Raw genomic sequence first — 24,521 nt, 5'->3', positions numbered from 1 at the left:
ATTTTTTCTTTTAAAATCATGCTCTGGTCGGGCTCTGTAGATCTCTGATATATTTATAATATATCAAATTAATATCATTTGGTCAATGTGGACCATAAAATGATGGTTATAGCTGACTCTCATATGCGAAGACATTTAAATCGTTAATATATATATGTATTTTACAAACTAGCTAGCTTACAAAATGAGTTAGTTTACTAACTATTTAGCTAGGGAGCTAATTTTGGTTTTAGAAATTTTTTCAAGATTTTGGGAATATTTGATAATTTTTAAAATTTTTTGTTCTCTTTTATTCATTTTTGAGAATTTTATCAATTTTTTTTTATAAAATCTTAACCCGGGGTTTTCCAATATTTTTGCGTACTTTTTTATTCTCTCCATCTATTTTTGATAACTTTTTTCGAAACTCAATTTTTCTCTCATTTCAAATTAATTTCGAGTTTTTCCCACCATTTATTTAAAAAAAAATTTTATTCTCATTTTTCTTAACTTTCCATTACTTTTATATTTGTTTTCAATTCATTTTTTTAATAGTATTTTATAATTTCTTTAGTTTAATTTTCTTTGCATTTTCCTAATTATTTGCCTTAGTAAGTATTTACTGATTATTTTTTTTAGTCCGATATAACCAAATTTTATAAATCATTTTCTTTATAATTATTTTCCTCCCTTTTTGCTTGATATAAACCGCTCTCACTTCTTACTACAATGATTTTCCAATGATTTTTCATATTTTTGAAAATTATAATTGAACTTTATGTTTTAATTTTCTATACGTTAACCTTCCATTCATAGTTATCACGAATTTAAGGTAATATATAAAAATACAGTCAGTAATATTTTGTATAGTTCGCCGCAAATTCTAGCTAATTGTGAATGCAGGGTCCCTCATTCGCTGTTAGCACCGAATTGCCATGTAGAATGTAAAAATATAGCGTATTTTGTATAATTGGCCGCGAAATTCGCGCTAACAAAGAATGAGAGGGGTAATGCGACATACTAGAAAAATTACTCGCACCTCTGTTAGCATTATACATTTATCGGTAAGGGATTCAATACTAAATAGTTATTTTCTCATAAACACATTTTTAGAAAGGCCAGCTTTTTACTCGCATTCCTTTTAAATTTTAACTCCTCCCAAAGGTTTGTAGAATAATGATTTACCTTCAAATTCTCACATTGACTTTACAATTTCGCGCCTTTTATTTTGTTTAAAATTATTACCTTGTGGGAGTTTGTAAGATAGCTAAGCCACAAAAAAAATTATATAATATGAACCTAACCGTGAAAGGTGGTCTATTTTATCGTCCACAATCGCTATAAAATCTTCCGCAAGTTTATAAGATGTTTTATCGGACATTTTGGGTGTCAACGTATCATCTAGGATTTCTTGGTTCGCGTTGAACAAAGTTTTTGTGGAAGATAAGTGCGAATCGTTTATAGTGTACCTATTAAGGTACATGCTGTTTGAGTAGGAGGGGTGACGTACTTTGACGAGAGGGGCTACAGGGTCCTCCGCGTACTTGGGCCGACCCTTGGCTCCGAGAAACGGAAAGGAATAGGATTTAATAAGCTTGCAACTATCTAATTTATATCTAGTGAAGCATTTATTATAATTATTCAGAGATTTGTTATTTAATTTTAAATTAAGTTTCTTGAACCTTTTTATTAAATTAGCTGTAACTAGCGATGTTAAACGGCTCGTTTTAAGCAAATTTTTAAAAACGGCTAACTCAATATTTCATCCAGAAAAATATTACGCAAGTCTGAAGATTTTGCTCATAGAAGGAATAAAGGTCTATACATATATTATAGAAATCTAGAAGCTTAGGCAATAAGTTAGCCGTTTTAAAAAATAGGCTCAAAATGAGCCGTATAACAACACTAGTTGTAGCATGTCGTCTTCTGCATAATTTAACTATCATTCTTAATAGCTTAATTAATGTCATTTTTTTAAAAAAAAAAAAAATTAGTATATTTGTTATATAAAATATGGCAAATTTTTCTGGAATTCTTGAGGATTATAAATCACTCAATTTTAAACCATTTATGTTAAATTTTTTTTTAAAAAAATATGATTTTAATGAAAATTGTTTTTATTTCGCAATGATTACTTTATAAATTCGAAAAAAATTTAAAGCTATTAACTCTCTTAAATGTATGTGTATATCGATATTTATGTTAATTTAAAAAAAATATATATATACAAAAAATTCATAGCCCATGTGAAACTCATAAAGCAGGTACTCTGCAGTAAAGTCAAGCAGGGCTCGTTGAATATTTAAAATAATCCAATAGAGATTTAAAATCAATATTTCAAGTTTGTGATTAGTGTTGTTAATTAAATGGCTAGATATAGCCAATTTTAAATAAGATGATAGCTACTCGAGATTTTGGATGTCCAAGCCTTTCTGCCATCTATGAGCGAAATCTCGAATCTTGCATTATTTTTTGGCTAAAATATTGGATTAAGCGTTTCTAAAATTTGGGCCGCTTAACAACGCCATTTGAGATTTCGCCCCTATAAGCTTTTCAAAAACTTTGACCGCGTCCGGAAGTGTGTATTAAAAGAATTAGCGGGTTTCGGGTGGCCTATGACGGATTTTTTTTTTACTTGGGAATATATTTCCGGTAAAATTATATTGTATGAATTTAAAAATGGTCCACGAAAAATAATTTTTTAAAAATTTGAGAAATTTCAAATCATCAAGTATTCCGAATAAAACTAATGGCATTGTATTTTTTCTTTTTTAAAATAATAGTAATAAGGTAAATACTTTTTGTTTGATTTGAAAGGTGACATTTTGAAATACATGCTTTTGCGTCCTAAACCTTTTAATATCGATAAAAGGAAATATAACACTTTAATTAAATATATATTATTTGGACACCTAGCGGTGATAATTAATATACCATATTAAAATTAAGGATTTCGGTTAAAATGTGAGATAAGTTATGATACCTTTATGGGCGACATCGTAATTGTCGAAAGTGAGCGTTTTGGTCAGATCCGTAAGGCTGTGTTTGAGATGAGAAAAGGCATCTTTTTTAAAAATAATTTACATCCATATAAAAATAATATATATGGCAGAGATATGATGATTGGATGAATCTGAAAATCGATATATTTCAACTTCATAGTGGAGATGGACACTGGGCTTATGAAGAATGGGTGTGTTGTAGTTGTTCAAAATGGCAATTAAATAATTTAAATAACAGCATATTATAAGGAATGTCAATCAATTTGGATTATGAATTTTGTTAAGGTTTATTAGAGATTTATGCTGATAAATGTGTTAATCGAGATTTGATTTATTTGATATCATTTAAATTTAATCGAAAAATTAGGCTCATTTTAGGTCCGAAGCGACCATGTTAAGTAGTTTTCTTTAGCTGGGGTCTAGATTTCTGAATTCATTATATTTTATAATTCGTTCCAGGACGGGCTCGGGACTTAATAAGTTTTTCTATTTAGCAATTATAAAAAATATTACTAATTTATAATAGTTATATTTTTAGTAAAACAATATTGTAATGTTAAATCTCTTAAAATATCCTTGTCCTAATATCAAAACCCCAGAAAATAATAATAATGAATAATCTTATTGATCAAAAAACAAAATACGCACGTGACTATTTTCGATCAATCGAAAATTGACTTCTTGATTGACGTTTGATTAAATAATATTAATCATACATACTTTAAACCTATGACAGTTATAATATATATATATATAGCATTATAACTTGCAAAACTATAAATGATAATAATTAATAAACAAATAATATTACCGTTAAATACATTGGACAAGGAGCCGTGTCTATTCGCCTCGTCTTTATTATCGACATCAGTTTGAGCGTGAGGTGATAGAAAACCAACGGAAGGTGTGGGACGAATTCGGCACGACGAGCTTAATAAACTCCTATATTTTTGGAGGGGACACGAATTTAGACTATAGGACTGGACAGGCGATTTTACTATTACGATGGACGGGGGCCTAGATTTTGCGTAAGTGTGTGAGTGGGAGAGGGTAGCCGTATGATTACTCGATCTCTCAAGTCCCTCGTTGTTCCTTTCAAAGGTATTAAGGTCTTGCGGAATCGGGTTATCATCCTGTAAGATATATTTCGGTTTGCCGTAATCAAACTTTTTATTTTCCAAGATTACTGACTCTGGGGAATCGAACAAAAACTTAGAGGCGTTAGCTGGAGAAAACATGGGAGGCGTGAGCCTTTCATAGGCGTAGGTTTTGTCGCGAACTCGTGCGGAAGAATTATCCATTTCGATACTGCTGTTGCTGTCGAAGTCATGGCTAGACAAATCATTTACCAAAGTTCGGCCTATAATGTTCGTCCTCCCGCCGCTTTTATCAAGTTCATTTATGAGTGAGTTTTCATGACCGAATCTTTATTTTTTTTAAAATATAAAATATATATTGTATAATCTAAAAAACAACAAATAATTTTTGATCGTTAAGAAAAAAAAATGGCGGAATAGAAAGAACGAAATTAAAAAATCTAAAGGTGAAACCTTTGTTCGGAAGAAGACTTCCTAGTTGTGCGATGAAAAACTTCCCCACCAAACCTTCTGTTTCGCAATCGAAAGGGTCTGAGCATTGTAAGAAGAAATTTATCACCCTTATTCTCCATTCCATCCTTTGCGGTAGAGTCGGCAAACATTTCGGTAGGGTCACCGTTATCGGGCGAAATGGAAGAGATTTGATTGGTTAGTTTAAGCGGATCCAAGGCTACGCTTAACTGGAGAGCTATTTGTGTGGTGAAAATAAAATACTTTTTTTTTAAAAGCATCAAAAAATCCCTAAAAAGAGTGTAGTTTTTATAAATCATATAGTAACTAACAACATAAGTTGCGAATAATAAGGGATAAAGCAAATTAAGGGAGATAGACTGGTTCAAATAAAAATTAACATTCCTTTAAACAAACCGGAAGTATGATTTAGTAAGGGTTCATTAGTTGATCTTCTATCGCCATTGGAATTACGCGTGATACGATGATCGTCCGATTTTGGCAGAAAATGTTGTATGATCTTGTTCAGGCTAAGCTTGGCTTTGCGATGGGAAGTTTTAGAAGTAAAAGTTTTATCGTTTTTGCTGGGATAAAATACAAAAGTTGATTTGATTTTGAAGTGGGAAAAAATATGTTTTTAAAAAAGTGATAAACTTCTCGAAGAACTAAGCCAGTGATGCTAACCCCCTCCCCCCCTTACAAATAATGTCAAAAATATAAAATGATTCAAAGACTAAAGAAAGGAGGGGGGGGCAGAACTAAATAGCAGGTGTTTCGCTCTTTTGCGATAAAATTTTTAAAATATTTTAGAGGATAAAACTAAGTATATCATTGGTCTACTCTGGGCGCTATTTAGGGTTAAGTAAAACTAGTTCTCATTACTATTTACCAACCTTGGGTAAAATGGTAAGCTCTTCGGGATGACAAATATCAAATTTAACATATAAAAAAAGATTTTTTAAAAATTTTTATTGTTATAATTAGCACATTTTTATTTAAAAATTAATCTTCACAATATGTGTACCAGTAAAATGGATCATTCCCTACCACAACTTGAATGTGAGGACATTTCGTAAGCTTTATTCAGTATTTGCGTTTATTTATTTGGATATATAATCTTTGTAATTTTATCGTTTTTAGAGTTTGATAATTTTTTCATATGCAATTGAATGAACTTTTATTTGCCATTTTACCCTCTGACGTTTAGCTCCAATGACTATGAAGACTATTCTAGATGAACCAGAAATTTGAGAACAGGTTATTTTTAAAAATAAGGAGGTCTCGTTACTAAATGAACATACCGTTAGGTAGTATATATATATGGAAATGTATCTTTTGACTCAATTTAAAACAATTAGTTCTAACAGTTTGTCTTTTTACTCCACCCACCGGATAGCACTGAACTCCGTTACCCTTGAGATATCCCTCACATAGTGTTGTTAATTTTCTTGATCGTAAAATTTACGACCCAATTTTGTGGTCAGAGCAGGTTTAATCGATTTTTAGACCCAAACCCCGGGCCTGGGTTTTACATAACCAACCATTTAACAACACTACCTTCACATATATCTCTTGATATTTCATGAAATGATTGATTAATCGTTTCCACCGCTTAGTTTTAAGACTCGGATTTTGACTAATACAATATTCCTTTTCATAAATATACTATTCAAATCAGGATATTTTTTTTTAAATACATATATATAGTTTAATATTTTATTACCCCGTTAATTTTTCTATGTCATAAAGCGAGAAACATTTGGCATGCCTGATGGAGGGCGACAGCTGTTTGAATTCATCCAATCTTTTTTTAATTTTGGAATCAAACAGACCATTTTTAACTTTAATTTTGACGACATCGGTATTTATCAAGGGTTCAGAGTCGCCCCTTTCGGTAATCAATTTTGGAGAACTGCCAGAGAAAAGTACTGACGGGGATGGGATGCAAGCAAAAGTAGTTGTGCTTTCTGGGAAAGGAGGTATCTGAGATTCTGGACTATTAACGTATGCTGGATTAGGTAGTGACATCCTATCTTTCCGATATCTGGCATAGGATGGATTGGAGAAATTTGAGTCTTCCTGTTTTAAGAAAAATAATATTTGCTTTTTATATACTATATAAATAACTTATAAAAATAAAATATTAATTCTTTAATAACAAAATGTTGGTTTTGAAATGATTTGGTCTGAAATATTTATAATATATATATATACAACTATAAGCTAAAGTTTTATGTATAATATTTCTAAAGTAACTGTCTCATAAACTGACTGTATATATAAGATGTATATCAACGAAATGTCTTACGTCTCTCAAGTTGAAAGTCAATTCCAAATTTTGTATGAAATGGGGAGCGAATTCGGGGTACATTTCCAGTACATCTAACAAATCCTCCCTGTGAATCCTGTGTAAATCGCAATAGGTTAACGCTCGGACATTGAAGTTAGATTTTCCGATGGAAGAAAAAATGCAAGGATTTTCGCCGAAAATATCGTCCTTCCCTTAATAAAATTCATTATTTTTTTAAAAAATAAATAAAATATAATAGAGGTCTGCAATTGGCAGATTTTAAACCGCTCCCGTCCATTTAAAAAAAAAATATAAACAGCTAACTCGTCCGTGCGCCATTTATCTAAAAAAATTGTATTTTCTTTAACCAGCCCCGTTCAATTTTTAGAAATTATTTTATTGATTTGGGCTCTTTATTTATTTTTATTTTAATAAATTTATTTTTAACTTATAAAAATATGCAATAAAAATGATTTTTTAAAATAAATAGTAGGGCTGTTCTATTCATTTCAAACAGAAAAAAAGATATCTCAAATTCGCCAGGCCATTATTTAAATATTTATCTGCATTGTAGACCTCTGGATCAAATATTATGTCGCGTAATAGAGATGAAATAATATTTCATATTAGTTAAATTCTATATATTTAAAATTAACTTTAAAAAAAAATAAGGAGATCTTTGTTGAAGAAAACCTCAAATAAGCGTCATTTTTTTTTTAAAAAAAAGGCTTATAATAAGATTTTATTTAAAAAATATATAAACAACCTATCGAGATTTGGTTATAAGTGGGCTAAAATTTTGTGCCATCTAATATCTTGAGGTTTAGGTTATTCTTTTTTTTGGCTAAATTCTTCTATCATCTAAAATATTTTAGCTAGGTAATCTTTTTATAGCTAAATTCTTCTATCATCTAAATATTGAGACTTAGGTTAATCTTTTTTTTCGGCTAAATTCTTCTAACATCTAAAATATTTGTAGATAATTCTTTTTTTCGGCTAAATTAATCTATTTGAGGCTTAAGTTATTCTTTTTTTGGCTAAATTCTTCTATCATCTAAAATATTTGAGGCTTAGGTAATTCTTTTTTTTGGCTAAAATCTTTTCAGCTATTTTTGTTTTAGAAAAAAACATTTAATCCATAGCGCATAATTTCTTTGAATGCAAGATAAATCCAGGTATTTTTGGCAACACTAATGGAAACGAGATCAAATTATGCACTTATTTTCGCTACTCAATAAGCGTGGCTCATGATATAACTTATAAATATAATTCTTATTCAATGTAAAAAAACTAAGAAGCTCTTATATCTCAATTATATAATTGTTTGGAAGAGAATGGCTTACATAAATCTCATTCCAAAGACGAATGCTAACAAAGGATAAACACAATTCCTCTAAGACTTGGGGAACTAGATTTAAAAAGAATTCCCGTTTTTCTCGAGGATTAATCTACGCTTTATATTTTATTTTATTTTATACAATCGCGGAAATATTATCTCAAAATACCTTCAGAATAAAATGTCATGGTTTTAATTATTAACTTAATATGGCCATAACTTCCTCGTCTTTCAGGATTTCGATAGAACCCTTGGCTATGAAATACAAGTTCATGAGCACGTCTCCCTTGTGAACTAGAATATCGCCAGGCGGCGCATGCGTAGTTCTAGTTAATTAATTTTTAATAAAAAAAATATATAAAACATCAAAGTAGATCAATAATATCAGAGACCTGCTGACTCGGACCTCCCGGGCATATTTAAAAATAAGGGGGCGGGCTTAAAAATACAAAATTAGGACCGGGGCTAAAAAAAAATTTTTTAAAAAAAAATGCCCAAGTTGGGCCGTTTATATGGTACCTCTGCAGATCTCCGAATAATACCAGAGGCCTAATGATTCACATTGTTTCCCGCTTACCCGAATAAAATTTCTGGGGTAATAGGATTAGAAAGGTTAAAGCAGGAAACTATAAAAAAAAAACATAAGCTTAAAAACTTGAATCGCAAAGATAGGGCTCTTAAGCAACCGGGACTCGCTTTGGAAAACGCTTTGCAGTTGCTGAAGAGATTTCGATTTAAATGTAAACATATATCGGCTTGTAAACATTCGGGAAATCCTTTTAATACCTGTTAGAAAAAAATAAATGTTATTGTATACATTTTGAATAATTAATTTGTTAAGATAATAAAATTAACAAAAGAGAATATAAACTTAAACTTAAAAAATTTAACTTATTCCCAGTTTTTTAATTTTCTTTTCTTCCCTTTCATCATTCCCAGAGAAAGAAAGAAAGAAAGAAAGAAAGAAAGAAAGAAAGAAAGAAAGAAAGATAGAAAGAAAGAAAGAAAGAAAGAAAGAAAGAAAGAAAGAAAGAAAGAAAGAAAGAAAGAAAGAAAGAAAGAAAGAGAAGGAAGGAAGGAAGGAAGGAAGGAAGGAAGGAAGGAAGGAAGGAAGGAAGGAAGGAAGGAAGGAAGGAAGGAAGGAAGGAAGGAAGGAAGGAAGGAAGGAAGGAAGGAAGGAAGGAAGGAAGGAAGGAAGGAAGGAAGGAAGGAAGGAAGGAAGGAAGGAAGGAAGGAAGGAAGGAAGGAAGGAAGGAAGGAAGGAAGGAAGGAAGGAAGGAAGGAAGGAAGGAAATTGAAAATTAACGATTTTATTTCAAAGAAGAAAAAAAAATAAATATTTTTATACAGAATTCATATCAATGCCATTGGTATAAGACCAAGCGTGTTGGAAATATTCTTCGACTCTGTGCTTTAAAGGATCCGGGATTTTGTGAAACTTTATGAATTCTCGAACTTTCATCATTTGGGCGTGGTATCTGGCCGTGCCAGAATAGAGTCTTTGTATGATAGCGGATACGTTACCGAAAACGCTCGCATACATTAATGCTAAAAATAAATTGGATATACATCATTTACGTCTAATAACCCTTTTATTAAAGCAACTTTCCCAAGACCTATTTAAAAAAAACCATGATGATTAGTTTTGATCGGTTTAAACGGGGACCCTTCGTCATATATAATTTATTAATTTTTTTTTTGTAGCAGAAAGGAAAGATCGAAAAACCCAAATGTAGCCACGGGAAAAAGGGAGGGGTGGAGGTGAGAAGAAATATTTAAAAAAAAAATTTTATTTTCTAAAATAAAATAGTTTTAGGATGAATGACTTAATCGGAATATATTTAACAAATGTAAAAATGGTATATAGGGCATTAAATATTTTTAAAATATATATATATATATAAATTTAAATATTCATTTTACATCCAATCAGCATGACGCATATGGAAAACACTTTTTCGGTGTTGGTGTTCGGTGATACGTTCCCGAAACCTACGCTGGTTAAGGAGCTGAACGTAAAGTAAAGCGCGGTTATATAACGCGATTTTAAAGATGGCCCGCCCTGGGTTGTGTTGACGTAATACTGATTTTTGATATTTAAAAAAAAATATATATAATGAATTTATATAACGAAATATATATAATTTAAAAAAATATCTTTAAAAAGGTATTATTGATCTAAATTTTCCTTAAAGTTCAAGTTGGAATAAAAGATTGATCATTCTAGTCAATAATAATAATAATAATAGGTGTAAAATATACATTTAAGTCCCGCAACAAATGGTTAATGGTATATAAGATAGAAGGTTATTGATTTTTTTTAAGTGTCTTTTTTTTTAAATAGGGGAGACAGGAGTAAAACGATTGGTAATTTGCATTTTTATACATGAATATTTTAAAACAGAAGGAATATGTAACCCAATCCCTTTCATATAAAATAAATAGAAATGTAGTTCTCTACCTATAATATTGTAGGAGCTATGATTAACTATGCCAACTGTGCCATCATCGCCATAAAGTGGGGTTAAAAATAAATTTTGAACATGAACTTTAATGTTTATATTGAGTGCAAAAATATTAGCAATTGATATCTTTTAAGAAGTTATATAATAAAAACTAATCAATATTAATAAGGGAATGTAAATAAATTATCAAAAATTGCACATTTTTTGAGTGTACCCATACTAGGCACATAGTGAATTTCAATTATTCTTAACCTTTTCGATTATCTTTAACATTTTTATTACACACATATATATATATAACACATAAATTATTGATTAATGTTACTCTTGGCTCAAAAATATCTTTTTAATATGTATTAGATGATAGCGTGGCTTCACTTAAAAGTTATAGGTTTCAGATAAATCTTATTTTATTAAGACCTTACGGCACATTTATACAAAATTGAAAATCATGATGATAAATATTTTTTTTTTTAAAAAAACAAATTATACTAGAAGGTTAAAATTTTATAATTTTTGAGTAAAAAATGGGTTTTTTTTTAGCAAAATATGACAAACCAGAAAGATTTACCAAATGATGAACATAAGATAAGAAATATATAAAAATACATCTTCATACCAAATTTATAGTTTTTATGCTCAAGGGTAGTGCTGTTAAACGGCTCGATTTAAACCGATTTTAAAAAACGAATATTGTCTAAGCTCGAGATTTCGTTAATAGATGTCCAAACCTTTGTGCCACCTAAGAAGCAAAATTTTAAGGCTTGCATAATATTTTTTCCTAATAAAATATTGAGTTAGCCATCTTTAAAAATCGGCTCAAAATGAGTCGTTTAACAAACACTACTCAAGGGTTAAGAATTTATTCGCGTTAACATTTTCACCCCCATCAATCGCGTTACCCCGATCTACCTTATTAGATACCGCCGCAAATTATATTTATACACAAAAATTTATCGTTGTCTTTGAATAGCCTGTTTGACTCAGAAGCTAGAGACCTTAGGAGATGAATCCCTATATGGGTATCTAATCCAGGTCAGTGTTTATTAAATTTTCTTTTGGCAAGGCATATATAATATAATTATGGAAATTTATATAAATATAAATATATTTGAAAAGACTTTGAATTGAAATTAACCTGATGCGTTTGTCTGGATAATTCATCTAGCCATCCTATTTTGGGTTCAGATAAAAACGGTCTTTCCGCGTGACCAATAGCGTACCATATACACGCCAACCAATGAGCTTAAAAAGCATAATTTAAGTTTCATTAACTCATATTTTTTTTTATCTACATATATTTCATTTATATTAGAGAGCCTCTTAAAAAAGGGAACTAGATTATCGGTGAAAACGAAATTGAACATATCCTATGAAATTAAGAATCGGAGCTTCTAATTACCAATCAGAGCGAAGGTAGCCATGAGCAATAAAAGAACAGCTGTGCCATATTCGGAATATCGGTCCAGCTTTCGAGCCACTCTCACGAGCCTCAATAATCTGGCAGTTTTGAGCAATCCGATTAATGTGGTCGTCTATATTTGACAGACATGTAATCATCCATTTATATATATATATTTTAAAAAAAATAAATTAAAATAGAAATTTTAAAATTAACTCGCTTATTATTTTTGGAACCGGAAGGAAATACAATAACTATAGTTGGTTCTTTGTTCTTAGCTGGGGGTTATAGCTTGCAAAAAATGGTGGTAAGACCTAGCTCCTCCCCAAAAATTATGACTACCGACTGGGGAGGGTGGGGGGTTTAAATATAGCTCAATTTTGAAGTAAGTAAAACCTATAATGTCAAATTATCATTTTAAAAATAATATATTATCACCCTATATATATACATTATCATTTATAATTGAATAAAAAGAAGGAAATTTTATTATTGATTTGATTTTGCCAATACAAATGTGAAGGCCTCACTTTCCGTTGAATGTGTAATAGTGTGCACAAATTGAACGACGCTGCGTTGAAAAAACGTAAGCGTAGCTATGTTTAAATTGAAGCGTTATTATATTTTTTCAATATGAAACGTCTAAATTCTTGACAAAAAAAAGGGCTTGCCCTATATATATAATTAGCAAATCTTTTTGTAATATAATTCTATATGCTAAAAATATTATTGTATCATTTAATATAATTATTTTACTTTTTAGAAGATGGTGTACCCATGCCTATCACTTCAAAATTTAAAAACGTTTCAAAAAACGCTAGATATTTTGTTTTTCAATAAATAATTTAAAACGAAAATGTTTCCAATTTAAACAAATGCATTATTTGCGTTTTGAAATGTTGTGTTGAAACATTCAATTTGTGCGCACTATAAGTAAGTCCTGACATTTTTTTACATTGAAAAAATTTTTTTATTATGATTTTCTATTAATATATTTAAAATTATCCCTTACTTTAATCTTTAATGAATTATTTATGAACAATTTTATTCCTTTGTGAATGCAATTTTTTAAAGTATTTCCTGATTTTTTTATTCATTATATCTAAAAGAAAATAATTACAAATTGTTTTATGCCATTTTTGATCCAAAATATAACTGTTATAATAATAAAAAAAAACTTTATTAAAATTAGTATCTCTTTTATCCCACAAAAGTAGTGTTGTTAAACGGCTCGTTTTGAGTCGATTTTTAAAAACGGCTAACTCAATATTTTCGCCAGAAAAATATTGCCTAGGCCTCGAAATTTCGTTAATAGATGTCCAAACCTTTGTATCATCTATGAGCAAAATCTTTAGGCTTGCATAATATTTTTTCTGAATAAAATATTGAGATATCCGTTTTAAAATCGGTTCAAATCGAGCCGTTTAACAACACTACCCCAAAAGTTATAGATTGATGCATCTCATCTTTTCATCCTATAATAACCATGACTATTAAACAACCTAATCTATACAAGCAACTGCACATAGATATATATATATATAACATGTTATTAATAAAATAGGATACTACCTCATATAAATAATATTTATTACCTATACACTTTAAATTTTATAGTCATTGTAAAGTATAAGTAAGATACCAAATTTGAGATTTAAAATAAAACGAGCAATAAAAACAAAATTAGCACCTCTTCAAGGTATGTAGGATAGTGTAGTGTCATAAATAATGCTAATGAAATTATAATGATTCTTTAAATTTGTCCGATTAAATATCCTTAAAATAAGCTAAATTTAAATAAAAAATTATGGGCCCAAGCCCATGAAAGAATTGTTTTTAAACCCCAAGCCTGCAAGAAAATATGCTATGTCTCTGATTCCAATTCTATTATAAAGTAAAATTTATCTAATTTGAGATCTGATAACTGCGGCATCCTTAATTTGACCAAAATTATGAGTCCCAATCAAATCATAACTACTATAGAAAGTAAAAGTATTGTTAAATTGGGCTAATTGTCTAAGTCGGGAAAAATCTTGGTCCTATGCCAAAATTAGACAGGTTTTTACTGTATTATAAAATTTAATTGAAACAGCCATCTTATAAAGAAAGTAAGAAAGAAAGAAAGAAAGAAAGAAAGAAAGAAAGAAAGAAAGAAAGAAAGAAAGAAAGAAAGAAAGAAAGAAAGAAAGAAAGAAAGAAAGAAAGAAAGAAAGAAAGAAAGGAAAGGAAAGAAAGTGTAAAATTTGCGACACTAAAATGCACTCAATCTAAAATTAATTTGCGATAATATAATAATGAAAATTCTCATTCTTAAAAGTTTTAGTTTTTTTTGTGCTATATACTTCGTCAGTTTGAGAGCCAAAAAGTAGTAAATCAAATGGGATGGCTGCTAATAGATCTATGATTAACCAACCTCTGAAGTAGTGAATGGCTATCTTTCTCGGATCACTAACAACCTCGTCATTATTGTTAACAAAAGTGGTTCTGAAATTTATAATTATATCTATCATGAACATTATGTCCACCACCAGGTCAAGTATAACTAAGGGATCTTTGTATCCTTGAGACGCCGATGAGGAGTAGGAAGACTTGGCAAAGCTTTTTGTTGAATTCTTATCAGAAGGTTTGTAAGTCTCTGATCGGATTTCTAAGGTAAAAATATAAGAGCTATATATCAGAAATATACAGGATAAGCTAATTTAAAAGCAGTATTTTTAAATAACTCATGTAAAAAGATCTCAATTTTTTTTAAAATTAATAATGTCTTTTTGTTGTAGTTAATCTGATTTTACATCTAATTTGAACAATCGATAAAGGTTCACTATATGTTACAGCTATTTTAATAACCTAGCTAGTTTAAAAATTGGCCATATGCTTAGTCAGTATGGTTAAAATAAAATTAAAAGTAATGGTAAAAGCGAAATGTTAAAATAAAAAATTAGTCGAAAAAATTGGAAAATATACAAAATAATGATAAAGGGGTGTTATATAACGATAACTATAGATTCGGTACTAAAAATTCATTATATTAATAAAACGTATTTTTTATTATATTATCTAACTAATCAAAAACTAATAACAATGAGGTATATATATATTACAAAAAACAATTTAAACACAAACAAGGTTATAAGCTAAAATAATCGTAACATATTAAATAGGTTATGTTCAAATAATACCAATTAAAGTCAGGGTTGTGCGTTTGGCCGGTTAAATACGTTTCGGTCGACCGATATTTGACCGGTCAAATATGGTCAAATACGGTCAAATGTGGTCAAATTCAAATATATGTTTTTTTAAGTTAATAATAACTTTATTTTGAATAATATAGTAAAATGAAATCTACAATATTAATTTTTTAAATCATTGTCATTCAATAATTAACGTGTAGCTATCTGTAGCAGAGTTTTGTTCTGATTCATATTCAATATTATCATTTTCTTTAATATTTTTTAATCAATTTTCCTGATGTCTTAGATCTTCAATCGATTTCTATTTTCATAAGAATATTAACCCAAATCGACCTATTTCTTTCTAAAGAAGTAGAACTAGGAATTGTTAGTCTCTTAATGGGCAGGGTGGACAAAGTTTAATCTATTAACTAGAGGTCGGAATTGATTGTTTCTGGAAATTACTACTTTCCACATAATTTGCTATATTAAACATGCTGTTTTTGCTTCTGAAATTAATTATATCACTTAAAATATTTTGGTCATCACTACCTTGTAAAATAGCTAATTCTTGAATTATATCACATACTTCATTAATTACACCACTAGTTAGTTCTCCTCTTGATATTGTGGACACAAAAAATAAGCAAACATTGTGATCACATGTATTTACATCGTTTTTCCCTTTTTTAAACATATCTTTGATTTATTTTTCCTTTAAATTTTTTAGAGTATTTGACCGTATTTGACAGGTCAAATACTCCTCCGGTCAATTGACTGAATTTGACTTGTCGATTGACCGACTTGCCAACCCTGATTAAAGTTATATAAAATATCAATATAAATTTAAATATATATAAAAAAAAATCAATCTCAATTTAACAAAGGGAGAAAAATAAAGTTTTTATTTTAAAAAAACTATCACGTTTATAAACTCGCTAATACTATGTTTGTTAATAGCTCTATAATATTATTGATCTATAATGCATGATCAAAAGATCGCCTTGTAAATTCAATAAAAAAAATTTACTTCCTATATGCACTTCTGCATATAAAATGTAAGAAATGGAAATTTCCCTACACTTAGAAAATATAATGAGTAGTTGGGTTATTTTACTGAAAGACGACGTTGTTTGAAGCGAGTTGACAGTAGTGGTACCCCTAGAAGTTGTTGATTTAGTCAACAGTTCCTCGTCTTCATTGTGGTTGAGCAAGAAGGCTGCCACGTAAGGAGTAAAAACGGCAGTATAAATGACTAGCAATAAGACTATCCAATCCCAAAATGCTTTGAAAGGGGAATAATGTACTATTATGTACCTGTGCTTGTGATGCGATTCCTGAAATCTGTATTGAGGTAAAATCTCGGCTCCCAACGTTAACACCTTAATATCGTGTTTATGAAGCAATTTTAAAGTATATAATTAATATAATATTGAAAAAAAGAATCAACACATTATAACGACAATTTATGAATGAATATCTTGAAATTAATTAATAATAAGTAAAACGGTTGGTAAATGTGTAATGAGTTACTTTTTACAGATCTAAAATTGTAACCAGCTACTTTTAAAAAAGGAACGTTAACAACCCTATTATTTGTATGATCTATAAATTGTTAGATTTGCTATATATGCTAATATTGTATTTTATCACATTTTTAAATTAGAATAAAAGTTAGATAACCCCTCTCCCCTCATACTGACCCCTGATAAATTAAGCTATCTGGAAAACAAATAATGGCGTAAAATCGAATGGGGATATCCGAATAATACTTAACAACTATAGTGTCGATCGTAAATAGTCAGCAATACTCTTATCCTTATCTAAATAAATTTTGAGGTTATTATAAAAAAATACTCAACTCAGAAAAATTGTTTTTTAGATAGTCGCATCATTAATAAGAAATTCTGCCAAATTTTTGTTTGCTCTATATAGAAGGGAAGCAAATCTTTATCACCATCTAGTCTATTTTAAATGTACTTAATTAATTATTCTAATTTTATTTGAATTTTTGCATAATTTTAAAGGTCCAATATATAATTTATATATATTATGTTATATTGAGATGAACAACTCATATTTAATTAATTAGTATTAGTTTCGGTCTTTCATTCCTGTCTAAATCTGTTTTCCGGCTAAACGGTGCAATGACGATATTACCCCGGCCGCTACCCCCTGATTCAAGCAAAAAAATAGGAAATTTAGATCTCCTTCCACTCCAACCTCCCCTCATCTTTATCCCTCTTATTTGCCCCTCATTTTTACTTTATTTTAATGAAGATAGTTTTGAACAACTCCTTACTCCCATTCGATTATAATGATGATTTTGCTCTTCATACTCTTTCTGGTGGAAATTTTTGCCTGTCAATAACGTCATATATTGATTTATAAACCTGAAATGTTTTTTTAAAATACTTATAAATTTTTGTTAAAAATTTCTATCACAAACATATAAAAAATACTATAATATTAAAACACTGTAAAATTAAAAGTACTAAAAAAAAATTAAAAATTCAATTTCATAATTTTAATTCCTCCCCAAAAAAGAAACCATATATTTATCTAAAAAAATTTCTATCTGTATTTTATGACGTATATGTTATGTTAGCGACAATGTGTTATTTTTTCAACTTTAAATCATTTCTTAAAGCGCGTTTTTAAAATTTAAAAATGTGATCTTACCGGAATTATATTCCATCATGTTTGGAATACCTAACTATAGACAATTTCGTAGTTAACCTATAAATTATATAAAAAATTTATGGAAAATCAAATATAAATTTTATTAATTTCTAAAGTTTATGGCAAAATTTTCTCAAATTTATAGGGTAGGTATTCCAAACATGATGGAATACATTTCCAGGAAAATCAGATTTTCAAATTTTTAAAAACGCGTTCAAAAAATGATTTAAAGTTGAAAAAATAACACATTGCCGGAAAAACACATTGAATAAAATTCTTGATCCTCGTTTGTAAAAAAGCGAAATTTTTGTGCCAAGATTTTTTTATAAAAACTAATAGGTTAAATGGCAAAAAAAAATGCCCGTTTGTGGATGGAAAAAAATCAAAAAAATAAGTCAATCTTATAAATTTTAACACTAAATATAATAATATAAAATAATTTTAATTTTAACCTCATTAATAAATAATGCTACTTTTTACAATTGATCGAAAGATATCATTTTCTAAGTTTTTTAAAAATGCTTAATAAATAAGAAAAAACATTTGATCCATATCTAATTTATTAAAACAAAACAAAAACATTACAAAAACTATTTATAGGTCGTGTCGCGAAACTAGAATAGGGTATCAAATACCCCTAATAATAAATTTCCTATCTAATATATATACAGTCTCAGTTATCAAAATATGATCGTTTTCCGATCATCTTAAAGTATTTTTAAAAAAGAGAGGAGACTCTACATATGGGTTTTTAGCCCAAAAGCCCGTAGGCCCAATGTTTAAAAATTTTTAGCCTGCCCTTACAACCCGCCCATAGTTTTAAAAAAAATATACCCTCCCGCCAGCCCATTAGTCTAAAATTTTTTTATCCGCTCGCCGGCCCATTATTTATACAAAATTTTTAACCCGTACTCGTCAACGTAAAATTTAAATATGCCCATCCTTTCAATTTTTTTTTTTAAAAATATGACTCAGTTTCAGCGCTACATTCTCTAAAAAAAAATGTGTTTTATAGTATAGGAATAATATCCAATTTAAATTACGGATAGGGGATTTATTCGATCCAATAAAATATAAATAATAAAATCAATATTTATTGATATTATTTGTATTTATAAATGCAAAAATAATGATTGAATCAACATTTTCTGGTTTCGAAACACATTCTTCTTAGTTCCAAAAACCTCACAGCAATGCCAACTAAATCCTCGTTTAGAAAGAAGCAATAGTTGCAGGAAAGTAATTTTAATCAATTGTGTATAAATTGTAGCCTAAACTAAGTAGCCTAAAATCTTGTCACATTTAAACACCTTGTTATATCATTAGATACTGTGCTCTCTCCTGTAACAACTTCATCCTTCCATCTGTTGTGGTCTAATTTTGGCGTGGATACCATCTATTTCAAACATTCGCATTTATAATTTAATACCCTTTAATTGAATTCTCTTTGGTAAAAAATCAGATTTTTCATTCATGTAGATGTTATATCCTTCCATGCAAATCAAATCCAACATGTTTTCGATATATATATTTATTTTTTTACTTCATTTTAATTTCTTCTGAAGAAAACATCCTCAGTTGTAGTAACTTTGGTATTAAAAATGTTGAAATTTTTTAACCTGCCCGCCTATAGTTTAAATTTTTCTAATAACCCGCCCGTCCATTCTTTAAAAAAATTTAGCCAGCGTTCTGGCTAAAAATCAGCCCGTTGCGAGCCACTACAATATATCCTAATGCTGTTTTTTTTTGCCAACTACCCCTTAATTTTACAAAAATAAATGGAATGTTATATATAAAACCAACCTTGAAACAGGAAAAATTTGATTAATAATTATTATATTATATGTCATGGTAAAAAAAAAGGGTGTCAAAGTAGGAACGACGTGATACAAATCGCTCATTTCGTTACTATACCTTTTGCGTTATTATTAGTCTTTTACTTTTGTAATAGCATTTTTAAGCCCATTTTAAATTGTTTTTAATTATATTTACATTTATTAACAATTATATAAAAAATTCTGCAAAATTCAAAATATTTTTTCCCAATATAATATATCCAAATGGATATCAATTTTAAAATTACTAATAATTTGTGATAATTGTTTTTTTTTATATTAATAAATAAAAAATTAATAGATTAAAAGATAACATTTTATAATTTTTCAATTATAAAAAATAATAATTAATAATCATTAAAATCAAATTTAAAAAAATAATATAAAAATATAAAATTTACTATGATACTTTAAAACAACATGAAAGAAATCATCAAAAAATCGATATTTGGGAATTACAGATTAAAAGTGGGGTAATATGGCAAATATTTTGGCACCCAAATCAATGGAATTAATTATTTTTTGTTAAACGGCTCAATTTTTTTTAAAAAAACGGATAACACAATATTTTAGCCAAAAAGAAAAATTACTCAAGCACCTGTAGATTTTTGCTCAAAGATGACTGAAAGGTTTAGGTTAGACATCTAATAACGAAATTTCGAGGCTTTTTAATCTAAAATTGGTTAAAACGAGCATTTCAACAAGCAGTAATTTGGAGAGTTTTTTTTTTTACTGAATGTTAATCATATAAAATAACAGCAAAGTTTCTAAACTACCCTATAGTTCCTTAAATCTAACTTTAGGCTTACGAAATTTCTGATAGGGGGGAATCGGGGAAAGTTGGGGACATGGAAATGTTATTCCGATTCAATTTATTTTTAAACTGTTATCTTATAAAATTAGAAAATTTAAACTTAATATAACCCAATTGTGTTATAAATGGCTATAGCTCTTTTTTTAAAAATATGTATAAACCTCTTCTTCCTAGCGATTTATTAACCATACATAGCTGAACTTTAACCTAATCAACCCTAACCAGTAAGTAGCCAGCTATTAACCCATCTATATTTTGCTACATTTTTTTTCTTTCTTTTGTTCTAAACCCGGCAGAACTATCATATTTCTGAAACATTTCCCTTCGAAGAATTTTAGTGTTAAAAAAAACCCTTAGAGAGCAGGGTTAAAGAGGGTTAATATTTTTTTTAAAAAAATCACTGGAGATCAATAAATATTTTGCTTACCACCTAAAATGTATCTTAACGAGCACTTCAGAAAGAAAGAAAAAATGTCGAGTTGCAAAATAATTTTAAAATGAATATTCATCAATTTATATTATATTATATTTTAATTTTTTTTCTTTTTTTTTAAAAAATATTTGACTCTAAAAAATCAAATTTTATTTTTACATTATCTTAATTGCGAAATATAACTTTAAATGCTATGTTAAGTTTTTATAACGATAAGAATATGTTTTTTTAAATTTAATATCAGAACCCGTATTCCATTTGGTAACTAAAAATATCTCGGCACGTTATGAGGTATATACGTTGGTTTAAAAAAAATATATATTAACAATTTTAAATCGCTTGATTACAAAAGTATTATATTATTTGATGGGTTGAATATGAAAAATGTCTTAACTTTTTCGCGATCACTAGTGTTGTTAAACGGCTAGTTTTGAGCCGATTTTAAACGGCTAACTCCAATATATTATTCAGAAAAAATATTAGGCAAGCCTGAATATTTTGCTCATAGATGGCACGAAGGGTTGAAAATTTAGTAGCGAAATCTCGAGAGGCATTATTTTTCTGGCTAAATTATGTAGTTAGTCGTTTTTAAAAAATCGGCTCAAATCCAACATTAGAGATCACTAATACATAATAATTTTGGAATAGATTAGATTCTAAATTTTTTTAAAATAATATAAGTATGATCTGAAGAGATGTTCTTGATATTTTAATTGATCATAAATTATTAATAATTATTTTCATATTTATACAGCAATATATCTTTAAGAAAAAAAATAGATTGATTTTTGTTAATTGTTTTATATCGTTTTTCTTGACATTGACACTAATCGAAATAATTGCCTTAGATTATAATATTGTATTTTTTTTAATAATATAATTACGTTAATTAAGTAATAATATATATATATATCTATTTCTACAAAAGTATTAATGCATTTTTCAAATTAATTCTGGTTGCGTAAAAATGAGACTCAAATTTATTTCTCATTCCATCTTTTTTTTTGGTTGTAGAAGAAGTTACTCAAATTTTGACATAGCTTTATATAACGCAATTACAATAATAAATGTCAAAAAAATAATTAATTATGCATTATAAAGAATTTGTCCTGGAGGGTGGGGTGGGATGGAACCATAAATGTAATATAGGCCCACCTCAATTAAGCCAAATGAAGACCAAGTATGGGAGATATGCCCTAATAACCAGTGTTAAGAGTAGAGGCAGCTGTTTTAGCAATTTTGATATACTTTCAACCTTGTTTACCTTGAATATTGTAATAACTTGTACAGTGGGGGTATGTTAATTTTATTTTTGTATGTTTTGTCGCTAACCCCAATAACCATGGTGAACAAGGAGGAAAGTGGTGCATCAAAATGATATAGGAGTATAATCTTATGGGGGGGGGTGCATCATTCCTCAACTAATTTGAGGAATATGATACGTCACCCCTAAAAATGATAATATGCAATAGCTTTAAATATATAATAGGACAAAACATATTTTTTTAACGTTTGTGTTGAATGCTAAATCAGGTTAATGGTGCTTAGTTTGAGGTGGGATTTGGATGCAACAATTTCTTTTCTTCCCGTGAAAAATATTTTGATTTTTTATATAAAACATGTGAAATTTAAATCCAATATTAGGGTTTTGGGGTTACAGGCATTTATTCAATTTTATTGAAAAAAGAAAGAAAGAAATAAAGAGAGAAAAAAAGAAAGAAAGAAAGATTAATTCTCATTTCCTTTCTCTTTCAATATTCCCAAAATGTTATAAGATTAAAATTATATAATAAATCATTGCACATCCCAAAGTATAAAGGGATGATAAATGGTAGGGAAGAAAAAAAACATGTTAGTACACAGATATGAAATAACAGTAAGGTAAATTTAAAAAAAAAAAAATTAAATATACAATATTGTTTTCTATTTTCTATTATGCTAATCTTAAAGATGGTTTTTTAAGCACAATTTAAGAAAAAATGGAATAATATAATAAAAAGTATATTTTCGAAGATCTATTTTGCACGTTAAAAAGAGTATGAAGTGTAATGAGTAAAATCAAGTTGATCGCATCTCAACCTCGAACCACTAATCGTGTTGTTAGATTTGAGCCGATTTTTAAAAACGGCTAACTCAATATTTTAGCCAAAAAAAGAAAATAACTTAAGCCTAAAGCTTTTGCTCATAAGATGGCCACGAAGGTTTGGAATATCTAATAACGAAATCTCAAGTCTTTGGCGATATTTTCCTGGTAAAAATCTTGAGCTAGCCATTTTTAAAAATCGAGCCATATAACAACACTAACCACGATAGAAAAATACTTTCAAAATATTTTAAGAAGTCTTCTTTACAATTTTAATTATCTTTTATAATTTTAAAAAATTTTTTAAACATTTTAGTATCATTGATACAGTAAAACAGATAAGGCAAAAATTCGTATATACCCCTTTCCTTTTATAAGGTTTGGATTAGAGAATAAGAGAGGGCAGTCCGGAAATTCGAAGCGAAGGCCGGGTCGGGATATTAAAAAAAAAATTAAAAAAGACGGGGCGGGAAAAATATTTCAAAATTATAACGGACAGGTCATTAAAAGTCAGACAGGGTCTGGTAAATCTTTGACTTTTTGGTAAAATTTTAATAAGCTAACCCGGGCATTAAAATATTAAAATTTTAATATAACATTTTTTTTCGAACTATTTCAAAATAATGTTTATTTATTTTTTTTTAGTTATTTTAAGAGTGTCTAATTAAAATTACGAAATCTAATAAATATAATATATTAAATTCACAAAAAAAAAAATATAACAATTTATTTATTTATAATATTAAACAATTTATTATTTATGATACGATACAATTACAAAATGTAACAATACAGGATAATATAAACACAATTAATTTATAATAAAAACTGTTGTCGTAGAAGTAGAGAGCAATAGAGGAAAGATATAAAAGCCTTGACATATGGTGGGGCGGGGGATAAGATATATATATATTAAAAATTTAATTGCCGGAAGATTGGTATAAGCAAAATTTAATGGACCGGGGTGTTTTTGGGCCTGACTTTACGTAAAATCCTTACAGGCAAGGGATGGGCAAATTTAAATAACAATTATAACGGGTTGGGCCAAGCAAATTTTTTTAAATAAACTTTAACGGAACCGTGCATGTTAAAAAAAAATTCGGGCTTTGCCGGGCAACGCGTGCGAAAATTCGTAACGGGCCGAAGCGGACCAGGCTTCGCAGACCTCTAGATTGGGTATATATATATAACCTAAATGTATCAATTTGTTTTGCAATGTATAAGCCATAGACTTATATAAACACGTAGACTGCTCAACGCCCAGTTGTATAAGTTATAAAAAACATCATTTAAAATAATCGTCATTGTAAATAAAAAAATATTTAAACGTTTAAAATCATGATAAACAAAAGCAAAAGTTACTCTTTCAAATTTTATTCAATTTATAGGATATATTCCACTATGTATACGCTACTCTAGCTCATCTAAAAAAAAACTACTGGAGATATTTAACTCTCCTCCAGCCATGTGGCTATAGAAGTGG

At 28.8% G+C, this 24,521-nt stretch overlaps 1 protein-coding gene across 4 annotated transcripts in view; it reads right to left on the bottom strand.

Annotated features, from left to right (window-relative positions):
• Window positions 1–24,521, bottom strand: part of LOC135927777 (uncharacterized) — an 88,491-nt gene that overhangs the window by 5,755 nt on the left and 58,215 nt on the right. For 3 of the 4 annotated variants that reach the window (XM_065463955.1, XM_065463956.1, XM_065463958.1), the window contains 16 exons: window positions 16,309–16,573; window positions 14,364–14,668; window positions 12,022–12,154; window positions 11,758–11,864; window positions 10,078–10,237; window positions 9,503–9,702; window positions 8,810–8,940; window positions 8,359–8,480; window positions 6,837–7,030; window positions 6,252–6,607; window positions 4,946–5,112; window positions 4,532–4,766; window positions 3,793–4,406; window positions 2,963–3,043; window positions 2,778–2,862; window positions 1,284–1,595 (listed from right to left, as the gene is read on the bottom strand). In XM_065463955.1, the coding sequence (XP_065320027.1) occupies window positions 1,284–1,595; window positions 2,778–2,862; window positions 2,963–3,043; window positions 3,793–4,406; window positions 4,532–4,766; window positions 4,946–5,112; window positions 6,252–6,607; window positions 6,837–7,030; window positions 8,359–8,480; window positions 8,810–8,940; window positions 9,503–9,702; window positions 10,078–10,237; window positions 11,758–11,864; window positions 12,022–12,154; window positions 14,364–14,668; window positions 16,309–16,573 (3,467 nt within the window). The remainder of the gene's footprint in view (window positions 1–1,283; window positions 1,596–2,777; window positions 2,863–2,962; window positions 3,044–3,792; window positions 4,407–4,531; window positions 4,767–4,945; window positions 5,113–6,251; window positions 6,608–6,836; window positions 7,031–8,358; window positions 8,481–8,809; window positions 8,941–9,502; window positions 9,703–10,077; window positions 10,238–11,757; window positions 11,865–12,021; window positions 12,155–14,363; window positions 14,669–16,308; window positions 16,574–24,521) is intronic. The other variant, XM_065463957.1, reaches the window with a different exon arrangement.

This window comes from Gordionus sp. m RMFG-2023, chromosome 4 (genome assembly GCF_954871325.1).
Source record: "Gordionus sp. m RMFG-2023 chromosome 4, tfGorSpeb1-WG-v2, whole genome shotgun sequence".
In the NCBI taxonomy this organism is placed as follows: Eukaryota; Metazoa; Nematomorpha; class Gordioida; order Chordodea; family Parachordodidae; genus Gordionus; species Gordionus sp. m RMFG-2023.
Note: the sequence above shows the minus strand (reverse complement) of the source record. Positions and strands in the feature narration are given on the sequence as shown.